General features: G+C 48.1%; 1 protein-coding gene across 1 annotated transcript in view; it reads left to right on the top strand.

Annotated features, from left to right (window-relative positions):
* The window catches only part of LOC119391942 (uncharacterized), a 187,517-nt gene that overhangs the window by 90,757 nt on the left and 75,134 nt on the right, over positions 1 to 21,626 (top strand). Inside the window, exon 6 of the mRNA XM_037659587.2 lies at positions 21,046 to 21,245. Within this exon, the coding sequence (XP_037515515.1) occupies positions 21,046 to 21,245 (200 nt within the window). The remainder of the gene's footprint in view (positions 1 to 21,045; positions 21,246 to 21,626) is intronic.

The following is a 21,626-nucleotide window of genomic DNA, read 5'->3' as shown; positions in this document are numbered from 1 at the left end:
CGGGAAGATATCGAAGGAGAACTCGCTGGTGCTGCGTACTTTAGCAGATTGGACGCGAACTCCGGGTTTCACCAAATTCTTTTAGACGAGCGAACATCCAAGATATGCACTTTTGCAACCCCATTTGGCAGATACAGGTATCTTCGGTTGCCTTTCGGCATTTCCTCTGCACCGGAGGTTTTTCAGCAGACAATGAGCCAGGTTTTTGACGGTTTGCCAGGTGTTCATATTTACATCGATGACATCCTAGTGTGGGGCAAAACGAAAACGGAGCACGATGATAGACTGAGGGCAGTTTTGTAGGCGGCTCAGAAAGCTGGCTTGACGCTAAACGCACAAAAATGTGAATTTGGGTTGACAGAAATACAGTTCTTAGGTGACGTGATCAGCCGGAAAGGCATATCGCCCAGCCCGAAGCTCATTCAAAGTTTGAGGAATGTGCCGCCGCCAGAATCGAAGGCAGATGTTCAGCGCATGCTCGGGGTACTAAACTACTTCGGCAAGTACGTCCCACGCCTGTCGGAAAGAACTACGCTACTGCGTGATCTTATCAAGTCCAAAAACATTTTTGAGTGGACCGAAAACCACGCAAAAGAATGGAAAGCAGTCGCTCACATCTTAACTTCAATGCCAGTGCTAGCCATCTTTGATCCCAGAAAGGCAATTAAGATGACATGCGATGCTTCGAAAGGTGGTGTAGGTGCAGCGCTTCTGCAATGTCAGGCGGACAACAGCTGGCGACCAGTTGCCTACGCTTCCCGTGTCATGACGGAAGCCGAACAACGGTATGCGCAAATTGAGAAAGAGGCACTAGGCATTGTTTTTGGGTGCGAAAAGTTCTATCAATTTGTGGACGGCCAGGAATTCATCATCGAAACCGATCACAAGCCATTAATTTCAATAGCATCCAAGGAAATTTCTGACATGCCCCCGCGCTTGCAAGATTTTTTCTGAGGCTTATGAAATACCATTATTCTTTGCAGTTCGTCCCAGGAAAGGATCTTGTACTAGCAGACATGCTGTCACGAGCATCCCCATCGATTGGAAATGACAACACTGGGTCAACGGAGGACGTCAACGTTCATGCCGTACAACTCGTGGGCGCAATGGTCACCGAAAATACGCGCCGCAAACTAGCCAACGCATCTGCTCAGGACGACTACTTAAATGCGGTCATCGGCAAGGTAACCGCCGGCGAAGAGGTACAAGGTGAATTAAAACCATTTTCCGCGGACCTGACAGTCGTGAATGGAGTTTTGTTGAAGGGCAGCAAAGTCGTGGTACCGAGAAGCATGCGGCGCGAAATCCTAGACAGAGTTCACGCCGGACATCTCATATTGCGCAAGTGCAAAGAAAGAGCCAGAAGTCTGATTTTTTGGCCAGGACTTAACAGTGACATAACTCAGCTTATTCAGAGCTGTCCCACGTGCAAGAAATACGCCTACAAGCAACCGCAAGAGCCTCTTCTGTTGCGCGAAACTCCAGCATGCCCATGGTATAGGGTTGGTGCTGACATATTTCAGTATGCCGGGCGATCGTATGTCGTTGTGTTTGATGCTCTTTCAAATTTCCCAGAGGTCGAGCAACTGCTAACACAACGGCAAAGACCACAGTAGAGGCTCTCAGTGCTATCTTTTCCCGCCAAGGAGTTCCGGTTGAAGTGTGCACGGACAACGGCCCACAATTCGCCAGTTACGAGTTCGCGCTCTTTGCGAAACAGTACGACTTCGTACACGTCACATCAAGCCCGGGCTACCCCCAATCCAACGGACTGGCGGAGAAAGGCGTCCAAGTAGTCAAGCGTATCCTGAAAAAATGCGCCGACTCAAGGAGGGACTTTTGGTTAGGTCTGTTGGCCTATCGATCATCACCTTTAGAAGATGGACGATCACCAGCTGAGTTACTGCAAGGCAGGCGCCTCAGAAGTAACATTCCGGATTTTAACGAAGTCACCAAAACGGAAGTGAGAAAGCACCCGCAACAAAAGGAAGGACGACCAATTCCACCTTTGACGCAAGGCACCGTAGTTCGAATACGGGACAATGCGTGGTCGCGTATGGGCAGGGTTGTCAACACGGCTGGCCCGAGGTCTTACATCGTGCAAACAGGGCCCCACAACGTGCTCAGGCGCAACCGACGTCACCTACTTCGCACAAGTGAGGACTATAGTCCTGAGTCAAGTGACGAAGAATATAGCGCGCCTTCTACGCCATCTTGTCCAGCTGCGACTGCCTGCAGAGCACCTACAGAGTTGTCAGCCTCCAGTGATGAGACAGCCTCCAGTGGCTCTACAGACTTGACACAGCAGGCCTGCATGCTACCTCGTCATGAGCAGTCTCCAGTCATCCAGGCTGAAGTCCCAACAGCGACAACTGCAGCAGCGCATGCCTGCGCATCGAATCCAGCTCCGAGAAGGTCAACACGCTCAATCAAGCCACCTCAGCGCCTTGCGTACGATGCAAGCTTTCAGCAGATAGCATAAACTCTTTTGTGTAAAAGTTTTGTACCGGCAGAAAGATGTATCGGGCACGTGTTATTCCCCTACAGCCGACACGGCATCGCACATGCGCAGTGTACATCTACCAAGGTATAAATACGGCGCATGCAATAAAACGTCACCATTCTTGTTCTGCACCCTGCTGTTGCCTCCGTCATTTATCAGCACGATACAGTTCCTTGTCGAGCGGTATTATAAGCGAAGGTCACGTAAGGCAATATCTGATCCCAGTTTTTATGTTCAGTGTCGACGTACATGCAGAGCATGTCTGTGAGGGTCTTATTAAGGCGCTCCGTTAGTCCGTTTGTTTGGGGATGGTATGCAGTTGTTCTACGGTGAGCCGTACCGCTGAGCCTGAGAACCGACTCCAAAAGCTCTGCGGTGAAGGCGGTTGCTCTGTCTGTGATCACAACTGTTGGGGCGCCGTGCCGAAGGACGACGTTTTCTATGAAGAACTGAGCTTCTTCTGCTGCTGTGCCCTGCTGCATAGCTTTAGTCTCCGCGTAGCGGGACAGGTAATCGGTGGCGACGATGATCCATCTGTTCCCCGCAGTAGAAGTTGGGAATGGGCTTAGGAAATCCATTCCAATTTGGGCGAATGGCTTTGCTGGTGCTTCGACTGGATGCAAGAGACCGGCTGGCTTGCCAGGGGGCGCCTTGCGTCTTTGGCAGTCGGCACAAGTCTGCACGTGATGTTTAACGGCAGCAGGTAGCTTTGGCCAGTAGTACTTGCTTCGCAGTCGGCACAATGTCCGGGTGTAGCCTAGGTGACCAGAAGTGGCTTCATCATGGCACGCGTTCAGAATTTCTTTTCTAAGTGATTCAGGCACGACGAGCAAGTACGCGCTGCCGGTGGGAGAAAAGCTTTTCTTGTACAGAACATTGTTCCGCAAGCAAAAAGACGGCAGTCCTCTGGCAAATACTCGCGGCGCGTCATTGCATCGTCCTTCTAAGAAATCAATGAGCGGTAATAGCTCTGGGTCGCCGCGCTGCTCTTGTGCAATGGTGGCCGTGTTGACGACTCCCAAGAATGCAGCGTCCATGCTTTCGTCATCAATAGCGGCAGGCTCGACAGGCGACCGCGAGAGACAAGCGGCGTCAGTATGCTTCTTCCCGGATTTATAAACAATGGTCATGTCAAACTCCTGAAGCCTCAGACTCCAGCGCGCCAAACGGCCAGATGGGTCTTTCAGGTTAGTAAGGCAGCAAACAGAATGGTGATCGCTGACAACCTTGAATGAGCGGCCGTACAAATATGGACGAAATTTAATTACCGCCCACACCACGGCGAGGCACTCCTTCTCGGTTGTCGAGTAGTTCTCCTCCGTGCGAGAGAGAGTTCTGCTGGCGTACGCTATTACTTTTTCAGAGCCGTCTTGCCACTGCACGAGCATGGCACCCAGACCCACATTGCTGGCGTCAGTGTGGAGTGCTGTAGGGGCTTCCTGGTCGAAGTGCGCAAAAACTGGTGGTGTTTGCAAGCGTTGACGTAGTTCGTTAAATGCCATTTGCTCCTTTTCGGCCCAAGGGAAAGGAACGTCCTCTCGTGTGAGTTGTGTCAATGGCGCTGCAATAGATGAAAAGTCCGCGATGAATCGGCGGTAATAGGCGCACAGCCCTAAGAAGCGCCTTACTGCTTTTTTGTCTTGTGGTGCAGGAAACTTTGCCACAGCGTCTATTTTGTCCGGGCAGGTCGAACACCCTCGTGACTGACGACGTGGCCTAGGAAGCTGAGTTCACTGAAGCCGAAGTGGCATTTTTCCGGCTTTAACGTCAGGCCAGCCGAGCGTATAGCTTGGAGAACTGCGCATAGCCGGCTTAGGTGTTCCTCGAACGTTGCCGAAAATACAATAACGTCGTCTAGATAGACCAAGCATGTTTGCCACTTCAGGCCTGACAGCACGGTGTCCATTAGACGCTGAAAAGTGGCTGGCGCTGAGCATATAACCCGAATGGAAGCATCTTAAATTCGTAAAGACCATCGGGTGTCACAAGGGCAGTTTTTTCACGATTTCTCTCGTCGACCTCTATCTGCCAATAGCCGCTTCGCAGGTCCATGGATGAAAAGTAGCGCGCATGCCGCAGCCTATCAAGCGAATCGTCTATGCGTGGCAGCGGATAGACGCCTTTCTTCGTGACTTGTTTTAACTTGCGGTAATCTATGCAGAAGCGCAAGGTGCCGTCTTTCTTTTTTACCAAAACCACGGGGGATGCCCAAGGACTTTCGAAGGCTGTATGACGTCATCCTCGAGCATCTTCTGTACTTATTTTGGAATCTCCTCGCATTCTTTCGGAGCCACATGGTAGGGATATTGTCGGATGGGTCGCGTGTTATCTTCAGTAATTATTCGATGCTTGGTCAATGGTGTTTGCTTGACCTTTGACGTAGACGAAAAGCAATCTTGGAACTGGTGTATCAATTCCAATAGGCGTTTCCTATCTGATGGCGACAGCGTAGAGGAGACGCTTGCCTCAACTCCTGGCGCACGATTACGGCAACAGAAGCGACTGGTGGCTCGGTGGAAGGAACGCCAAGGGCCCGAAGTTCCTCATGCAGTATTTCCCTGATCATCTGTCGTAGGGAACTTTCGCAAACGGCAGCGTTCTGAGCCGCAGCGCTTACTGGCGTGTGGCTGGGCAGGCGGTCGTAGTGGCGGCATCGTTGTTGCAGTGCCCGCTCGATGACAGTTGCCTCTTTTATGAATTCGTCTACTGTTGTTGGTGGATTTCGTACGAGGCCCGCGAAAAGTGGTTCCTTTACTCCCCGCATCAGATGACGCACTTTCTTCGACTCAGGCATGTCAGGGTGAGCCAGGCGGAACAGACGGGCCATATCCTCTGCGAACATCGCTACGGTTTCGTTAAGTTTTTGCACGCGGGCTTCAATCAGTTGCTGTGCGTGATCCCGCCGGTCCGAGCTCAGGAATGTTTCGAGCAGCTTCTGGCGGAAATTGTCCCAAGTTTGGAAAGTGGCCTCCCTGTTTTCGTACCATGTACGAGCGCTATTCTCCAGCGCGAAATAGGCACGGCCAAGCATTTGTTGTTCGCTCCAGCGATTGAGCACAGCTACCCGTTCGAACTGTTCGAGCCAGTCCTCGACATCCTCATACGCTTCCCCGCGAAAAACTTCGGGAACGCGAGGATGCTCAAGTGTCACCTGGGATGGAAAGAGATCCGCCGACGTTGTAGGCGCTGCCATGCTGGTAAGAGGAGGGACAGCCGAGAACTCCGGACTTAGGCCTCGTAGGCGCCGGCTGAATCGGTGCACTGGAGTCGTGACGAGAGGTTGAGTCTCCGGACTGGGCGTACGGGTCCGAATCAGGCTTTCCTGCATCAGATTGCTGGCTCCAGCTACTCCACCAGTGTCGCGACGTCAAGAGAGAGGTCGTAACGCACAGATCAAGAGAAGAACAGCAGGTCGGAGTTTTTTTAATACCGCGCGCAGCGAGCTCTTCTTCTTTCTTCCTTTCTATCTTCTGCACGCAGCGTATGCCCATTTGTGTTGTCGTCGTCTTTCTTATTGCATGCACGTGGCAATATGCATTGTATTTTGACTATGCTTGCTCTTGGGGGGGAGGGGGGGGCAAAGGGAGGGCAGGCGGAAATTTTGGGGGGCTGGAGCCTCCCCAAATCACCCACTGGAGCCGCCCCTGCTCAGCGGGTCCGCGCAGCACCAAACTGCGCCGAGGCCCCAACGTGATCGGCGTCCACCTGAGCGATACGGTGACCCCGTCTAAGGGGTAAGGGATGTCGTGTACGCGCACGCCAACCTACACACGGCCACTCCAGGTGTTCTGCCTCGATTGCTGGTGCTGCCCGACGCGCTCGCTTGCCCGGCGCATTCCTTGGACGCTCGTCCCCAGCTCTTGCATATCGTGTTACCCTTGTACCCCCGCTATAACCTCCTCTCGTCCACTTCTAAAAGAAAGCCAATAAAACCACTCTCCTGCCAGCCGCTGTCTCGTGTGGTTCCTGTGCTGCGGGGCTCTGAGCCCCCAACATAATAGATACAACTTTATTGATGAAGTGAGTCAGGTGAGGGGGGGATGGGTTCAGGGAAGAGGAAGTCGATGGGCCCACGGGCCGCTCTAGGTGGACGAAAGTCCTAGCGCTTCGGCGACCCCCATGGCCGAGCACACGATCCGGAGTTGGTCGTCCGGTCGTGAGCTGCGCAAAGTAGCCTCCCATCGCTCCTGTCTCTGCACCCGCAAAGGCTTGCTTGGGCAATGATGATACACGTGATTAAAGTCGGCTCGCGGACTCGAGCAGAGACGACAATGCTGTAAGGCGTCACTCTGATGAGTTTGGGAATTGGTGAAGTGGGGAATCAAAGTGCCCTTTTGGAATCGGCGCCAAACGATTTGCTCAGCTTGGGACAGCGATTTATGTGCTGGTGTGTAGATCATACGGGAATTGCGGTAATGTAAAGTAATTTCATGATAGGTGAGTAGGCATTCCCGCGCTCTGCGAAAGGAAGGCAGACCATCCACTGCCCGGTTGACGAGTGCTCGGGCTTGCTCATGGGCGGCTGTATTCCCGGGATGTACACAGTGCGCTGGAACCCATATAATTGTGATTATTCGTTGAGGGGGTGGAACGAATTATAGGATACGGTAGGCAGGTGCATGAATTCGACGCATAGAAAAATTACGAATGGCCGTTTTTGAGTCTGAGAATGTATACTCCGCCTGGGTGTAAGCAATAGCTAAAGCAATGGCAGCTTCTTCCGCCTTGATTGGTTGAGCGACTCAGTCAAAAGTGGCGCAACAAAGTAGCTTGTGGGCATTATCTGAGACTGCCACTGCGAAGGCAGGACGATGGGAGTATTCTGCGGCATCTACATAAGCGACCAAGGTCGAAAATGAGTAGCGCTTATGAAGCGACCTAGCTCTGGGTATTCTTCTGTCGCGATTATGGGTTGGGTGGGTATTTTCGGGTAACGGTGGGATGTAGAGAATGTCGCTAACGCCCTCGGGGGGTGAATTCGTGGGGGTGGTGCATCCTATTAGGTTGATTTTGAGGCATTGAAGGAGCAGCCATCCTGTTTCGGACTGGGAAAGAAAGATGAGTATAATGGCTAATGAGGTGTGCTTCGACTAGTTCATCTATCGTGTTATGCACACCCAACTGGAGCAGTTTGCTCGTGGCGGTACTCTTAGGAAAGTGCATAGCAGTTTTATATGCTGGGCGGGTGAGGCGGTCTACCTGATCTCTCTCGAAAGACGAAAGGTGCAGATAAGGGAGGGAATAAGTCATTTTACAGAGGCAGAATGCTTGGACAAGGCGGCGCGTGTCTGCTTCACGTATGCCCCTGTGGCGATTACAAATCCTCTTTATGAGGGCGGATATATTCTGCACTGACCTCTGTATTCCACATATAGCTATGGGATTCGAGCCGTTATTGGAAATGTGGAGGCCTAGAACTGTGATGTTGTTTACCTGAGGGATGAGTTGATTATCCAGATATATTGATATTGCCGGAGGGGAAGGGTTTTTGGGACGAATGAAGTTGTGATTTAGGAGCTGAGCAGCTGAGGACGATGCTCCGCGCGTGTTCTTGGACCGTTTGGGTTACTCTGTAGAGGGTGTTTTCTATTGTGCCACAGTTGCCCGTGGTAGTCCAAAGCGTGATCTCATCGGCGTACAATGAGTCTTGTAGGGTCGGTATGGTTGATAACTTTTGCGCCCGGGGGATCAGAGTTATATTAAGAAGGAAAGGAGATAGGACGGCCCCTTGAGGAGTGCCCATACTGCCGAGGGTGAAGGTCGGGGATTTAACCGATCCTAGGTGGATCTCCACGGTTCTGTTCGATAAAAAGGCCGTAACATATTGATAAGTGCGCGAACCCAGGTTGAGCTGACTGCGATTTTGGAGAATAGCTGCGTGTCGTATATTGTCGAATTCTTTAGTCAAGTGTCAATAATGCTTTTGTGAGATGTGAGAAATCGCGATTTAGTACCTCTTCTTTGAGTTGGAGCATTACATCTTGGGTGGACAGCCCTGCCCTGAATCTAAACATGGTAGGAGGGAAGAGGTGATTTGCCTCCATGAACCTGTTTAGACGATTGAGGATTACGTGCTCCATGAGTTTGCCCGCACAGGAAGTGGGGCATATTGGGCGCAAATTAGCTAGGTGGAGCGGTTTGCCTGGCTTTGTGATGAATGTAACCTTTGCATATTTCCACTGGGGAGGCAGTGTGCCTGTTCCCAGTGCTGGTTAAAATACTCAGTTAGGACTTTGAGCCTGCGTCCAGATTGCGTAAGGACTAGTTGGTGACGCAATCAGGGCCGGGTGCAGAGGCGGTGCGTAGCTGATGTGAAGCTGCGCGCACCTCTGTCTCCCTTATGGGGCGGTCTAATTCTTGGTTGGGAAGGCCTCCGTATTTCGACATGGATTCGGTCGCGTGCCGCGGAAAGTATGTTTGAATTAGGGTTTGTGCTATGTCCTGACCTCGCTGCTTCGTTAGGTGAACCAGTCGCGTGATAAGTTTGCTTGTTTCCGTCTTCGCTTTTGATGGTTCTAATAGATAACGTAGGTAGGACCATGTTCTCTTAAATTGAAGGTTTCCATCGAGCCTATTGCATAACTGCGTCCATTGTTGAGAGACGAGATTAGCGGTGTGTTCTGTGATGAGGTCGAGAGTGGCAGACATGCGATGCCGCCATGCGCGGTTGTGCTTTTTTCTAAGCCAGCGTTTTTCCATACTCTGGTACGCTTCCCATGAGTGTGGCAAACGGCTATCTACTGGCTCGTTTGCGTACTCAGCTGGGGCTTGTTTAGTCGCTAATTCCACATCTTTTTGTAGCTGCCCGACCAATTCTTCATAGTCTGAAATTGAGGTGGTCTGTTTCAGTGCGCCAATTTTTCTAAATTTATCCCAATATACAACAGACTTGAGCTGGTTCCGCGGTATGAGATTACCTGCGTGAAGGGTGAAATCAATTATATAATGATTACTGCCTAATGTGAGGCCAGTGTTCTGTCATTGTAGCTTACTGATGTTCTTAACTAGTGTTGATTCTGGGAACGTGTCCCTACTAACACTGTTCCCTATGCGGGTAGCTTGCGTGGTGTCCGCCGCGAGAGATAGCCTGTGCTGTTGGCTGAAGTTGTAGAGCTGTCTTCCTTTGACGGAGGAGGCCCTGTATTGCCAATCAACGCGTGAGGCATTAAAATCACCGACTATGACTATTGGCGCGTTGCCTGCGATAGAGAGGGCCCGCGCGAGCACGTGCAAGAGTTCCGTTACTACGAAAAACAGCGCAAAATAAAAAGGGACAGGTAAGACACACGTAGAAGCGCAGACTAGCAACTGGAAGTTTATTGAAGGAAACACAAATATAAGTACCATGAAAAACCACGCGAACGATTAGAGGTCGGCGGTTAGATAGTCTCTCTCTAGTTTGTGTAACGTAACCGAAGGCCTTGCAACACACATGCTGCCATACTTGTGGATATAGAATGCCTCAGCCACTTCTCGCGCTGTCCTATCTTTACGCCTAGACAGCACCTTTGTTTCATGCAGCAACGGGTGACATTTGCAAACTTTGCAATGCAGGCACAGATTTGACGAAGGCTGAACCTTCAGCGAAACCCTGTGATCCATTAGACGACTGTTCAAACACCTCCCGGTTTGCCCGATATAACACTTTCCGCAAGACAAGGGGATGTGATAGACAACACCCATGCCGCATTCAACTAACCCCTCCCGATGCTTAACTTCACATTCATTCCACCTTTTTCCTTTGTCTTCGATTTTTCTATCCACTGCTGCGCAGACTCGGCCCAACTTGTTCCTAGAGGAAAAAACCACTGTAACACCATACCGGTTTCACACCTTTTTCATACGGTGAGAGAAAGCGTGAAGATATGGAATGCAGGCGATGGGCATATCTTTATCAGTGGCCACCCTGTCGCCACCGCCCTTTCCTTCCTGTTTGAGTTTATTCAATAATATTTCACTTATACAGGCCAAATTTCCTTCAGGAAAGTGTGATAACCCAAGTCTTTTGATCTGGTTATCGAAAGCCACCGACATTTGATGCGGGCACGACTTGCGCAATGCAGATTCTAAGCACGATGCGGCGATACCGTTCTTTACTAACTTGGAGTGACAAGAATGGAAATCGAGAACGTGCTTAACCGACCGTGGCGAATGCAACTAACACGTGTGCTTCTGCCCAATCTTTATTTTCAAATCCAAAAATTGAATACTATCATTTTTTGGGACCTGAAACGCAAATTTCAAACCCCGCCCCTGCTCCTTTGACATTTTCAGCACATTGACTCTAGCATTCACGCAATTGTTCTTTTCAACAAAAACAAGAAAATCATCAACGTAACGCATAGTCTTAAGTGCTACACATCCCAAGGCCACTTCGAGGTCACGATCAATTCTACCTAGGTGCACCTCACTCAGTATAGGCGCAACACGGGAACCGATACAAACTCCCCATTTTTGCTCGTACACGCCACCTTTCCACTCAAGCAGAGTCGAGCGTAAAGACACCGACAACAGCTCCAGGAAGGCCCAACAGAAACTTTTGAGGTCCCGAAAGATGATAGTATTCAATTTTTGGATTTGAAAATCAAAGTTGGGCTGGAGCACACGTGTTGGTTGTTAAAGCTGAAATTTGGGCTAGTTGGTCTTGACTTAAATACATAATATAGCGGAACAAAACAAGGACAGAGAAAGAAGCACACAGGACGACCGCTAGACTTCAATGATCGGCCGCGGGGGGCCACTTGGCCGATCATTGTAAGCGTTGTGGGTGCGCCCCAGCATTTGGTGCAACTCGGGTGTTGGGAAGGGGTCATGACCAGATACGACGTGAGATATGTGAGGCCATGTATATAAACAGGGAGGCGGATAGGTGTGTAAGTGTGCCCTCAATTGTCCTAAAGAAAAAGGAGATTGGCTTCTTGGAAGGGCGCATGCGCGACGCGTAGCTTGGCACGTGCAGCTTGATGCGAAGGCAGAATGGTGACGTTTCCATCAGTTTAGATGTTGTTTTACACTTTACATGTCACGTGTGCAGAGTAAAATTTTCAGTTGAAGTCTAGCGGTCGTCCTGTGTGCTTCTTTCTCTGTCCTTGTTTTGTTCCGCTACATTATGTATTTAAGTGTTGGTTGTATTCGCCTCGGTCGGTTAAGCCCATTCTCGATTTCCATTCTTGTCACTCCAAATTAGTAAAGAACGGTGTCGCCGCATCGTGCTTAGAATCTGCATTGCGCAAGTCGTGCCCGCATCAAATGTCGGTTGCTTTCGATAACCAGATCAAAAGACCTAGATCAAAGACCTAGGGCTTGTCAGAGGGGTGAGAAGTTATGATAAGACGGGTGGAGATACTGGAGGGGGCGCGGGGGCGAGCAACTTTGTCGTTAGGTCTGTGATGACTTGTTCCAGACGAGCGAATCGTACCGCGGTTTGTCTCAAGCCGAGATCCATTCTGTGTTCTACTTTGTTAATATGCTCCTCAAGAGCTTGAGGTCATGCGTGCGACACATTGTTCGTGCTTTCTAGAGTACGCTTTTTCCTGGCTGGGCAGTCGTCTGCTAGGGATTGATTTATCTCTGAATCATCGCCTGAGTCTGTGTCAAGAGAGTCATGTATTTCTACTGATTTTTAGATGGAATAATCGGCAGACACGAATGTGTTCTGAGCAGTGCGGACGTATTTTAGCTTTAAGAAGTCGTTGAATAAATCGTTGTTGTTAGTCACCGTACTCCTTACTTTTGTGGTCAGGATAGGAGCGCCTGCACTGTCCAAAACGTTTCTTCCTGTTCCGTGCCTTGCCAGTGCTGCGACAATCGCCGCAGGTCTCTTAGGATGACTTCCGCTAAAACATATAGAAGCTGGTTTTCGACGACACCCCAGCAATTTGACCAAGAACCGAAATTTGCGGGGATACCCTATCTATATGAAGTGTCCCACCGCATCAAAAAAAGCTGCCGCACGCGCCAGTGTCAACGTCGTTTATTCGGCACCTATGAAACTCGGTTCACTGCTGCAGGCGAGTGAACAACTTAAGCTCTGCAAGTCAGGAGTGCAAGAAGAAGAAGCATGTCACCCGCTTCGTCCCGTGTAGTGTGGGTGTTATCTATGAGGTTCCCACATCCTGCGGCAGCAACTACATTTGTCAGACTAGCCGCTGTGTGAACGATCGCCTTCGTGAACATTCCAACAACATTAGAACGAAAACAAGTAGCCATCTGGCAATACATTGTGCCGCGTGCGGATGCACCCTAAACTTTTAACCAGACGCGCATCGTCGGCCGGTACCGTGATAATCGCGCCCGCGAAATATATGAAGCCTTCGCCATCCATGAGGCAGGTCACTCTTGTGTAAGCTCCCCTTCTATCGTACTAACTGACAGAGAAAATCTATTTTCGCAGTTGAGCGTTCCACGCTTCGCTGACAAGCCCGGCAGGTGCGCATGTGCTAGGAAAATCCTCTCCCTTCCCACCGTCTTTTCCCTGTTCAAAAAGCGTATATATTTGCAGCGCAAAAATAAACGCATTTCTTGGTAGTCAGCGCTAGTCCCGTTTTATCTATCTCGTCCGTGTGTTTTCGCGCCGTTTTTTACTTTGAATGTGTACCACTAAGCTCAAATTCACACGCTTCTCAGTGTAAACAAACTATCAATAGTACTAGTATCGACAAACTATTGATAGTGCAATCACTACTACCATCGTTAATATTACAACCGATATTACCGCCACGCGTGTTTATTGCTTTGTTTTCATGTATTCGGGCTTCACCCACAAAGACTGTTAGCAACGTTTGACGCAGACAGGACCGTAGTGTTTGAGAAGCATCACGATTGTTTGAGATTATTCTGTTAAGATTACGCGCCGGACGCGAATAGTCAAGTTTGACCAAGCGCTTACGCGAGCACCAGCGATAACGCTACAAGGATCGATGACTGATGTGTAAAAAACGACGCGTTCCACCACTGATAAGATTACTCGACGGCCGACGACTGTTCTCGCCGCTATCGGCGCGCGGCGTGTATCCCTTGTATTTTGATTTTCTGGGCACAAGTTCGCCCAAATAAAGAGCTCCGTATTTGCCTGTCTTGCGGCAGCATTCTTCACCGTCACAACCACGCGACAATATTATCGATATTGGTGTGAAAATGATGCTGTTGCTGGCCGGCCATATTGCCAGAATATTTGAGATAGCCTACTATCACCTTCGCTTAACTTATGAGCATTTTTTGGCGAGGGAAATAAATTATTCCCACAATGAAAATGGCGGAATATATCCATCGATAAATTCATATCCAAAATTAATCAGTTACACCTTACAATTAAGAAACTTAGTTGTTGATGTTTGTTTTATTTTGAAATCATAAAATGCAATATACATTTGCATTTTGGAACAGCGCAAAAGACGAAACACACAGAAGAAGACGGAACAACACGAGCGCTCGTGTTCAGTGTTCTTGTGTGTGTCGTCTTTTGCGCTGTTCCAAAATGAAGCCGAACCAACTAGCCCAACTCTCCCTTTCGCTGCAATAAATTTGAAGCAGCGCAGTTCCACCACATGTAACGGCTTCCTTTCCGTACAGCTGAACGGTTTGACTTGATCATGCGTCAGCAAGGCACTCCGGTGAAGAACACAGGCATGTCAACTTTCTTGCCGCTCAGTCTGCTCCTCCGGCTTCGCTACGTACCACGCGCGCGGTGAACCAAGCTTATTCTGTATGAGTTCGCGCTGTTTTATACTACCGATAGTGCCATCGAATTTACTATCGATGTAGGTCGCTATCGATAGCAATTTTGCCAACGATAGTTCGATAGTTACACAGCTATCGATAGTATCGATTATCGATAGTTCTGCATCACTACACTCTAAGCACGGTAACGGTTACTAAAGGTGCACATTTCTACAAATTTGTGTGCCTATAAAATAAAAGTTATCTAGTAACCTTTTGCAAGACTAACCTTTATTAAAAATGCACAAATTTACTTTTAAAACAGAAGTTACGGGAATAGCCTTTAGTACCGGTTCACAATATCGAGCGTTCTCACGTAAAAATAGAGGTTACGTTGTACAGTACACGGTATACTGTTTGCACAAAACGGCTTGCAGGAGATTTTATACGGCCACCGCTCTGCGCCTCTTCTTTCCTTCGCTCTTCTTTCTTCGGCGCATTCCAGGAGGTTACGCTCATGGCATACTTTGATCAACCAGGTGTGCCACAGCAACGGAGGCACGGCTTTCCACTCTTTCGCACTTCTTGCTGCGCGTGCCTCGTGTTTTTTTCGCGCTTCTTTGTGCGGTTTTAATACACCGTCTATATACGTACACTAAAAATGCGAACCTTTGCGGAAGACGTCACATGGAAGGTGCTTCTCGGAACACACGCGTTGGCGCATTGTAATAATTCAAGTACATGGCTGCTTATAGAACGTGACAATTGCGGTGACCGAGGCCAAAGACGTCGCGTGCGCTCGCTACAAGAGGGAGCCGAAAAAAAATCACATATTCGAGGCGACTTGAAGTTAGCATGCACTACATTAATTTTGCCTCAACCGCAATTGTTATATAAATGTTGGCGACCCGTCAGTATCATGGAGACCGGATATTTTATAACAGTATCATAATCTGCGTGTCAGGCTATCCTCCCTTGGTCGAACTTCTACGCAGCTTAAGCATTAGGTCGGCGTGATTATAACACTCGAATTATGTTCCTCCTGCTCGTGCACTTTCATGGAGTGCGTGATTCGTGCTTATCAAACTATGTATTATGCGACAATAAATACCAGTCGTCTATTTGTTACATGGTTATTTGCCATTTTGTTCACCTACAAATGTGGGATCAGCAATGGACACATGGGTACTAACAAAACGTGAAGTTTACAAAGCGGGGAAGCTGCTCAAGGCAAAACAAAAGTGCGTGGAGAATTACCATTGCTCCTCACGGCGAAGAGTAGGCATAATAGATATACAAACCGCTCTCTATACGCCGCGTTAAGTCAGTTTTAAGTACTTCTCGAAAAACCCAAAGAAATGTCTGAAATCATCGCGTAATAACCACTGGCTGGTACGTATGTGCATATTATATATGAATGCTGAATGATACTGTCAGAAAATCACTCAGTAAATGTGAATGTATGCATGCGCACAAATACAATACCAACAGCGCACATGAAGAGCCTGAACGCTGTTTTTTTCGAGAGATGCAAATTGTAATGCCTAAACATCTACGTAGTTGGATCAAGAGAGGATACTTGTCTGAGACAAATAGCACAACTCATAATTAGGAATGTCCGTCAATCACCTGCTCTTCTTAATTATCGTTTTAGGGGCAGACCACCTTTTAACGACACGATGCTAGTGGTCGAAGGTGTGACGTTATGATGCGTGCAAGTTCGAAACCAACTCCAATGGACATTGTTTTGTGTTTTATCTTGTGATGAGGGAAACGTACCTCTCTTGCCACGGACACCACAACTGTCGCGCTCTGAGCAGACATGTACCAGAATTATTCCGCTGCTCCAGCGTGTGCATTCAGGAAAGGGCAGGCCATATGACATCCTTCATGAAGGTTGTCATCACTGTGCGTACATATATGTACGCTGCATAATAAAGCCGCAGAAAGATGTACGAAAGATTAGGCGTGCACAGAAAGAAGCACCAAAGGAAGAGCCACGCTTCCGTTGCTGGGCGACACTGGGCTGGGCCAATCATGCGCGTAGCGACTAGTTCGAAATGTGTCGCAGAAAGAAGATCGAAAGAAAAAAGAGGCACATAACCCTTTGTTAGGCGACACCTGGGTTGGTGGAGCACGGGTAGAGCGGTCACACTGAGTGGAGCCCCCTGCAAATAATAGGTGATCAGAATCACGCTTCTCCTTAAGTATACTCATGTGGACAGCACACCATAACTGCTGGCATTTTGCGCATAAGCAGGCCGATGAAACAGAGAGGGAAGCCAAAAAGAGGGTGATTGTCAGTCCTTTACTTTTGTCGCTCGGGTTGTGCGTGGAATGTCTGCATTTTTGTAATTCTGCTAACTCAATCAAACCACTAATACATACGTGCAGTATGTATAACAATACACGTGGAACACCTCCGGCTTTCTCCTTTGCTGAAACCCAAATGCGCTTTCTTTATTTTGTTCAGGTGATATACAATATAATGGTTCAACAGGTAACTGTAGCATAGCTTCAAAAACGGAATCTTCTGCCCAAAATGTCACGCATAATTGCATTTTCATTTTTCAAACTACGAGTTTTTTCGTCTGAAAAAAAGACCATGCACCATTCAGACAGAATTCATATTTTATTGCTTTCATACCTTCAAAGCAGAAGACGTCAAAGTCAGCGTGTTGGTCATTAATACACATAAGTTCATTGGTTACCTTTATGAATAGTGATTCAGGGACTTGTCTAGCTGATAGAAGGCCGCCGGAATTCAAAGCATTTCTCCTTGCTTTCACCTGTGATTAGTACAAATTTACCGAAGTAGGTGGTCGGGATCTGCAGTCAAACCCTCTCTTGCTGCAAGCACAATCATGTTTCATTAGTCAATATTGTGGGCATTCATCAGACACTTCTTCACCTGTACATTATCATCATCTTCGCTTGTTGGGACACATCTAGAGGTTGTGCTGTGCCTCGGATGTGATCGGTTCGCCAAGTCTAGAAGGCATAATAAAGGCTTGTCAACTGCTACGTCACAATATGTCAGTTGCTGATTCCGCAATCTCCTTACTGGGTAGTGAATCCTATAAGGAGAGAACCGTTACTTTACACTATCGCAACGGTTATTGCCCCGTTGCACACAACTGCCGATAACATGCAATGTGAGACACGTAATAACCACCCTCCCAAAGAAAAAGGGGGTGTCACTTGACCAATACATAAGCGCTCCGAAAATGTAGTATCTTGTGCAATACGTTTATCGGAAAACAAGAAATAATTTACTTCTGTAATTTACTTCTCCTTAACACAAGAGCCAGTAACACAATAATATAAGTGACAGTTTAGTAGCATAAACACGACACCAAGTGATTAGAAACACAAATGTTAAAATTAACATTTTTACACGAATATTTTCAGTTCTCGTTTTTTTGCGTCAAATAAAAGGTCAGGCCCTCAAGGGCCTAGATAAGGTAGTGCTAAGCGCTAGTGCGCCCTGAAAAAGTAATTACAGTATGTTTTTAAAAGCTAGTTTCGGTTCCTACTGTACCCTGACGTCAAAGCGCGGTATGAGCTTCTCGTCACGTGCTCGCACAATATATAGTCACACAAGCGGCCATCTTGGAAGTTTCGTTACCTAACGTCATCGCGACTAGCCAGACTGCTGCGTGAAGTCACCAGAATTTGTACTGTAACCTGACGTCGAGCTAGTATCGATGTCAGTAAGTGCGACATGGAAAAATTGACTTCAATATGAAACAAATTATCTTATCAGCATTTGCTGAGCTTCATACTTGCTCAGAGACGTCTCTGCATACAGGAGATTTGTATAGCAGAGTAAACTCGCCTTCGAAAAAAGGTGTCAGTACCCCTTTAACGTTTCACGTGGAGCTGCAATGTATTCGTACCTAACTGTTTTCCTCGGGGGGTATATTCCACTTGGCAGTTCATAACGTTGGCTGCACCGAACGTAAGGCATATCAGCGTCTTGAAGTTTCCAAGCTGCCTGATAGGAGATCCTCACAGCATGCCTTGGGCGCGATGCATGCTGTAAACAGTTTCAACGCAAAGCACTGAATATGGCAAAAAAAAACAAAAAAAATCATTTGTGCTGTCTACGTACCTTTACACATTCCGGCTTTGACAGTTACATAACATGTATACCGATTCGTCTCTTCTATGACACGTTGTTTTCACCCTATAGGAGAATAAGAACAAAAATCAGTTATTGCCAAAGAACAAATTCTTATCGCCAAAGAAATAAGAACATCGAAGGACATACCAACCGCGCTGACCATGTCCCCCTTTGGACTCCAACTTTGCACGATTGCTGGCATTCATGCTATCTGAAAAATTGTTAAGGCACAGCGTATCGCTCATTGCATAACATGTCATTCTCAGCTGCCCAGTTTCGATGGTGACACAGACGAAATCGAGCGACGGAGATCAAATAGTGCAGATGAAAATGCATTACGTAAAGGCATGACATAATTTATTTTTCTGGCACGACCCATCTCTTACAGTAGCGTAAGCATGAGCATGATTTTCAGGAAAACGCGCGATATAAGCACATATACACAAGCAAATAACGTACTGAAGGGAGAATATTGCTTACCTGTGGATCACATTTGCTGCTGTCTTGGGCTAACGAATCAACGGATGCAGTACGCTCGATAATTGCCAGTTTCAGACAGGCGAATAATCAGCGATGCAGCTCGTTGCAACGGCCGCACAGCGCACTGAACATGTCCCTGTTGCAATACCTCGTGGCTGATTTGCGGCGCATCGCGCACGTTTACTAGTGTCTTTGCTTACTGTATCACGACTTACACGCTACTCACATACAAAAGACGATTAGAGCACGGACGTCATCAAAGCGCGAGCGCGAAACCTGGTTAAATCGATGAAACAAAGAGCAGCAGAAGCGCGACTTGAACGCTTCAACCACCGCACCAACCGCCTCGCATTCGAATTCTCTTCCCGGCATACACCTCACGCTGTGCAACAATGAGGAGGGATGGCGCCGTCCCTGGTTCGATGAAATTGAAGCAGCGCCTGGAGGACGCCACATTTGCGACTCACCGAGAGCTAACACATCTCTCTATGCGCCATCACTGGAGCGGCCGTCGCATGCTGTTTTGTGAACTTAGCGGAATCCTTTTCTCCCGTGTTGGCGAATTGATAATGGTTAAGCGTGTTTGGTGCTACGCTGTCCCCTGACGTTAGCTGCACTTTACGACCAGTTAGTTTAACGGGAAAAAATAAATAAAAACTAGGCGAGACAAGGAAATTCGGATAAGTTCTATTGCGAGTCTTGGAAAATATTTTTCTCGCGCTACGGAATGGCTCTTCCATCGCATCGTTAGTTTAATTTTGTTGGTTGTTGTGTGCTCACAGTACTTGTGTCGTCATTTACCATCTCACGTATCTTCTCCGCTATTAACGAAGCTTCACGGGGGAGAATCAATTAATCCTGTGGCTTAAAAGCAAAATAGATATAATAGCAACTCAAGAATTTTTTAGCAAATACATTTAACCTACAAAAGATGACATTTCGTTCTCGTGCTTCTGCCGATGTCTGTGCCGATTTTATGTCGCTTCTTAAATTACGTGCTTTGGAAGCCGGCTCACTTTATTGAACTCCAGTTTTAATCCGTACCCCGCCATCTCTTGTCTCAGTATACCGCAATGTAAAATCGCTGCTTCTATGATTTGCTTTTGTGCTATCAAGACCCGTTATGTGTATGCATTATCCCCTGTTCAATTGCTAAAGCCAGCCTTGAACAAGACACATCGCGATGTGACACATTGATCATTAAACTTCCACTCCATAGTGTAGGCCCCCTGACGGATCAATCATTGCGCTTTTATAAGTTAGAATCTAAAGGTTACAACGCTTATCGCGGTGCTTTAGCTTTTAAAATGGCACGCTACTTTTAATGTAACCTCTATGGGAGAAGGAAATGAAGGAAACTCAAAAATAAAATTGTTGAGATAGCCATGTAACTTATAAATTATAAGTTACTGTCTTTTTATGTTGTCGTAAACGTTACAGGATAAGAGTGTGGACCCCGGACTAGGGGTGCCTCCCGAGCTCTCCTAGTCCATTCAAAGGTCAACAGAGACGTTTTTCTCTCTCTTCCTTTTCTTCTGAGTCAACGTATTGAAACTCCCGCACCCCCCTCCGAAAGCTTTCTGCAACTAACGTGGTTTTACAATGCCTCCAGGATCGGATGCATTGTAACCTTTCTGCACGTCATCTTGTTTTGCACTGCCTCTGGAATCGCCCCAACATTGACCAAGGAATGATGTCATGCGATAACTTCACGCTATGTGACGCCACAGCGAGGTCATGATGACGTCACAAAATGAAATTGGCGATCTGTGACGATGACGTCGTATGATGACGTCATCGCGTGATGATGATTTTTGGCATCACTCGTGTTGACGCTGCATACGCGGGACGCCGGTCAATTTTCGGGTTTGGTACGGCGTCTAGGGCTTTCGCCTTAAAAAAACGAGGCGGAGGTGCGCGACGAGGCGCACCTCCGCCTCGTCGCGCCGGGCCCCCACACCGTAGACCAGTGCCCTCCGCCTTCCCTAACCCCGAGGTGTGGCCGGCGCGAACACAACCTTGCCGCGCTGTCCGTCGCGGCGGGCGGAGAGTGTCAACATTTATGATGTTCTTAAAGCGTGGGCCAGAGTTATCTGGGGCACCCTGCATGCTCCGGTAAATACGACAGGTAGTCAAAATTATTTATTTAATTGCGAAGTGCCTGTTGAGTCATATCCCTGTCCTGACGTAAAACACCATATCTAATATAAATGGCTTGTTTTAAAAACCTTCTCTTGTGGGATGTCTGATAACTTACTGTGCTCCTACATCTTTAAAGGTTGGCATCGGCGATCAATGTCTACGTGGAAAAGGAGCTGGTTCTTCGTGAAGCCGTCGACATGGCTGCCATCGCTGGCTTGTCTATTCAACAGTCCATGGGCGCCTACGACGTTACGGGTGTGTGTGTGCTGCTGGGTCCTTACCTGGCACCACTGGTGGCCAGCATCTGTAGCCAACTCGAGAGTCGAGAGCAGTACGGTGAGAGCACACGCGACTACGGTTCATGAAACTGAAGAGAGGTTTATCCACTACATACGGTAATGTTGTATTGGCATGCTGTTGGCAAGAGGTAGCTGATGGCGTCCGTGAATGTCGTGTTTACTTTTGTTTCGCCGGTCTGATTGTGCTTTCTTCCACTACTAGCTGATTATGTCGAAAGCATGTAGAGGTAAGAAACTAAAAGTCGTTTTAATTTGTCGAGAATTGTGCTTTCACGCAAGGGCATTGATGATAAAAAAAACGTAATCTTTAAAGGTATTTCAAGACTAGTGGTACTTCCCACGTAGACCAACCTACAACACGGCTTGTTGGTAAACTCGCCTCCCCTTACTTCCTCCCAGTGCAGGGCAGCGAAATGAG

The sequence above is a fragment of the Rhipicephalus sanguineus genome, chromosome 4 (genome assembly GCF_013339695.2).
Source record: "Rhipicephalus sanguineus isolate Rsan-2018 chromosome 4, BIME_Rsan_1.4, whole genome shotgun sequence".
NCBI lineage: Eukaryota > Metazoa > Arthropoda > Arachnida > Ixodida > Ixodidae > Rhipicephalus > Rhipicephalus sanguineus.
The sequence above is the reverse complement of the archived record's forward strand: the minus strand, read 5'-3'. Positions and strand labels throughout refer to the sequence as shown.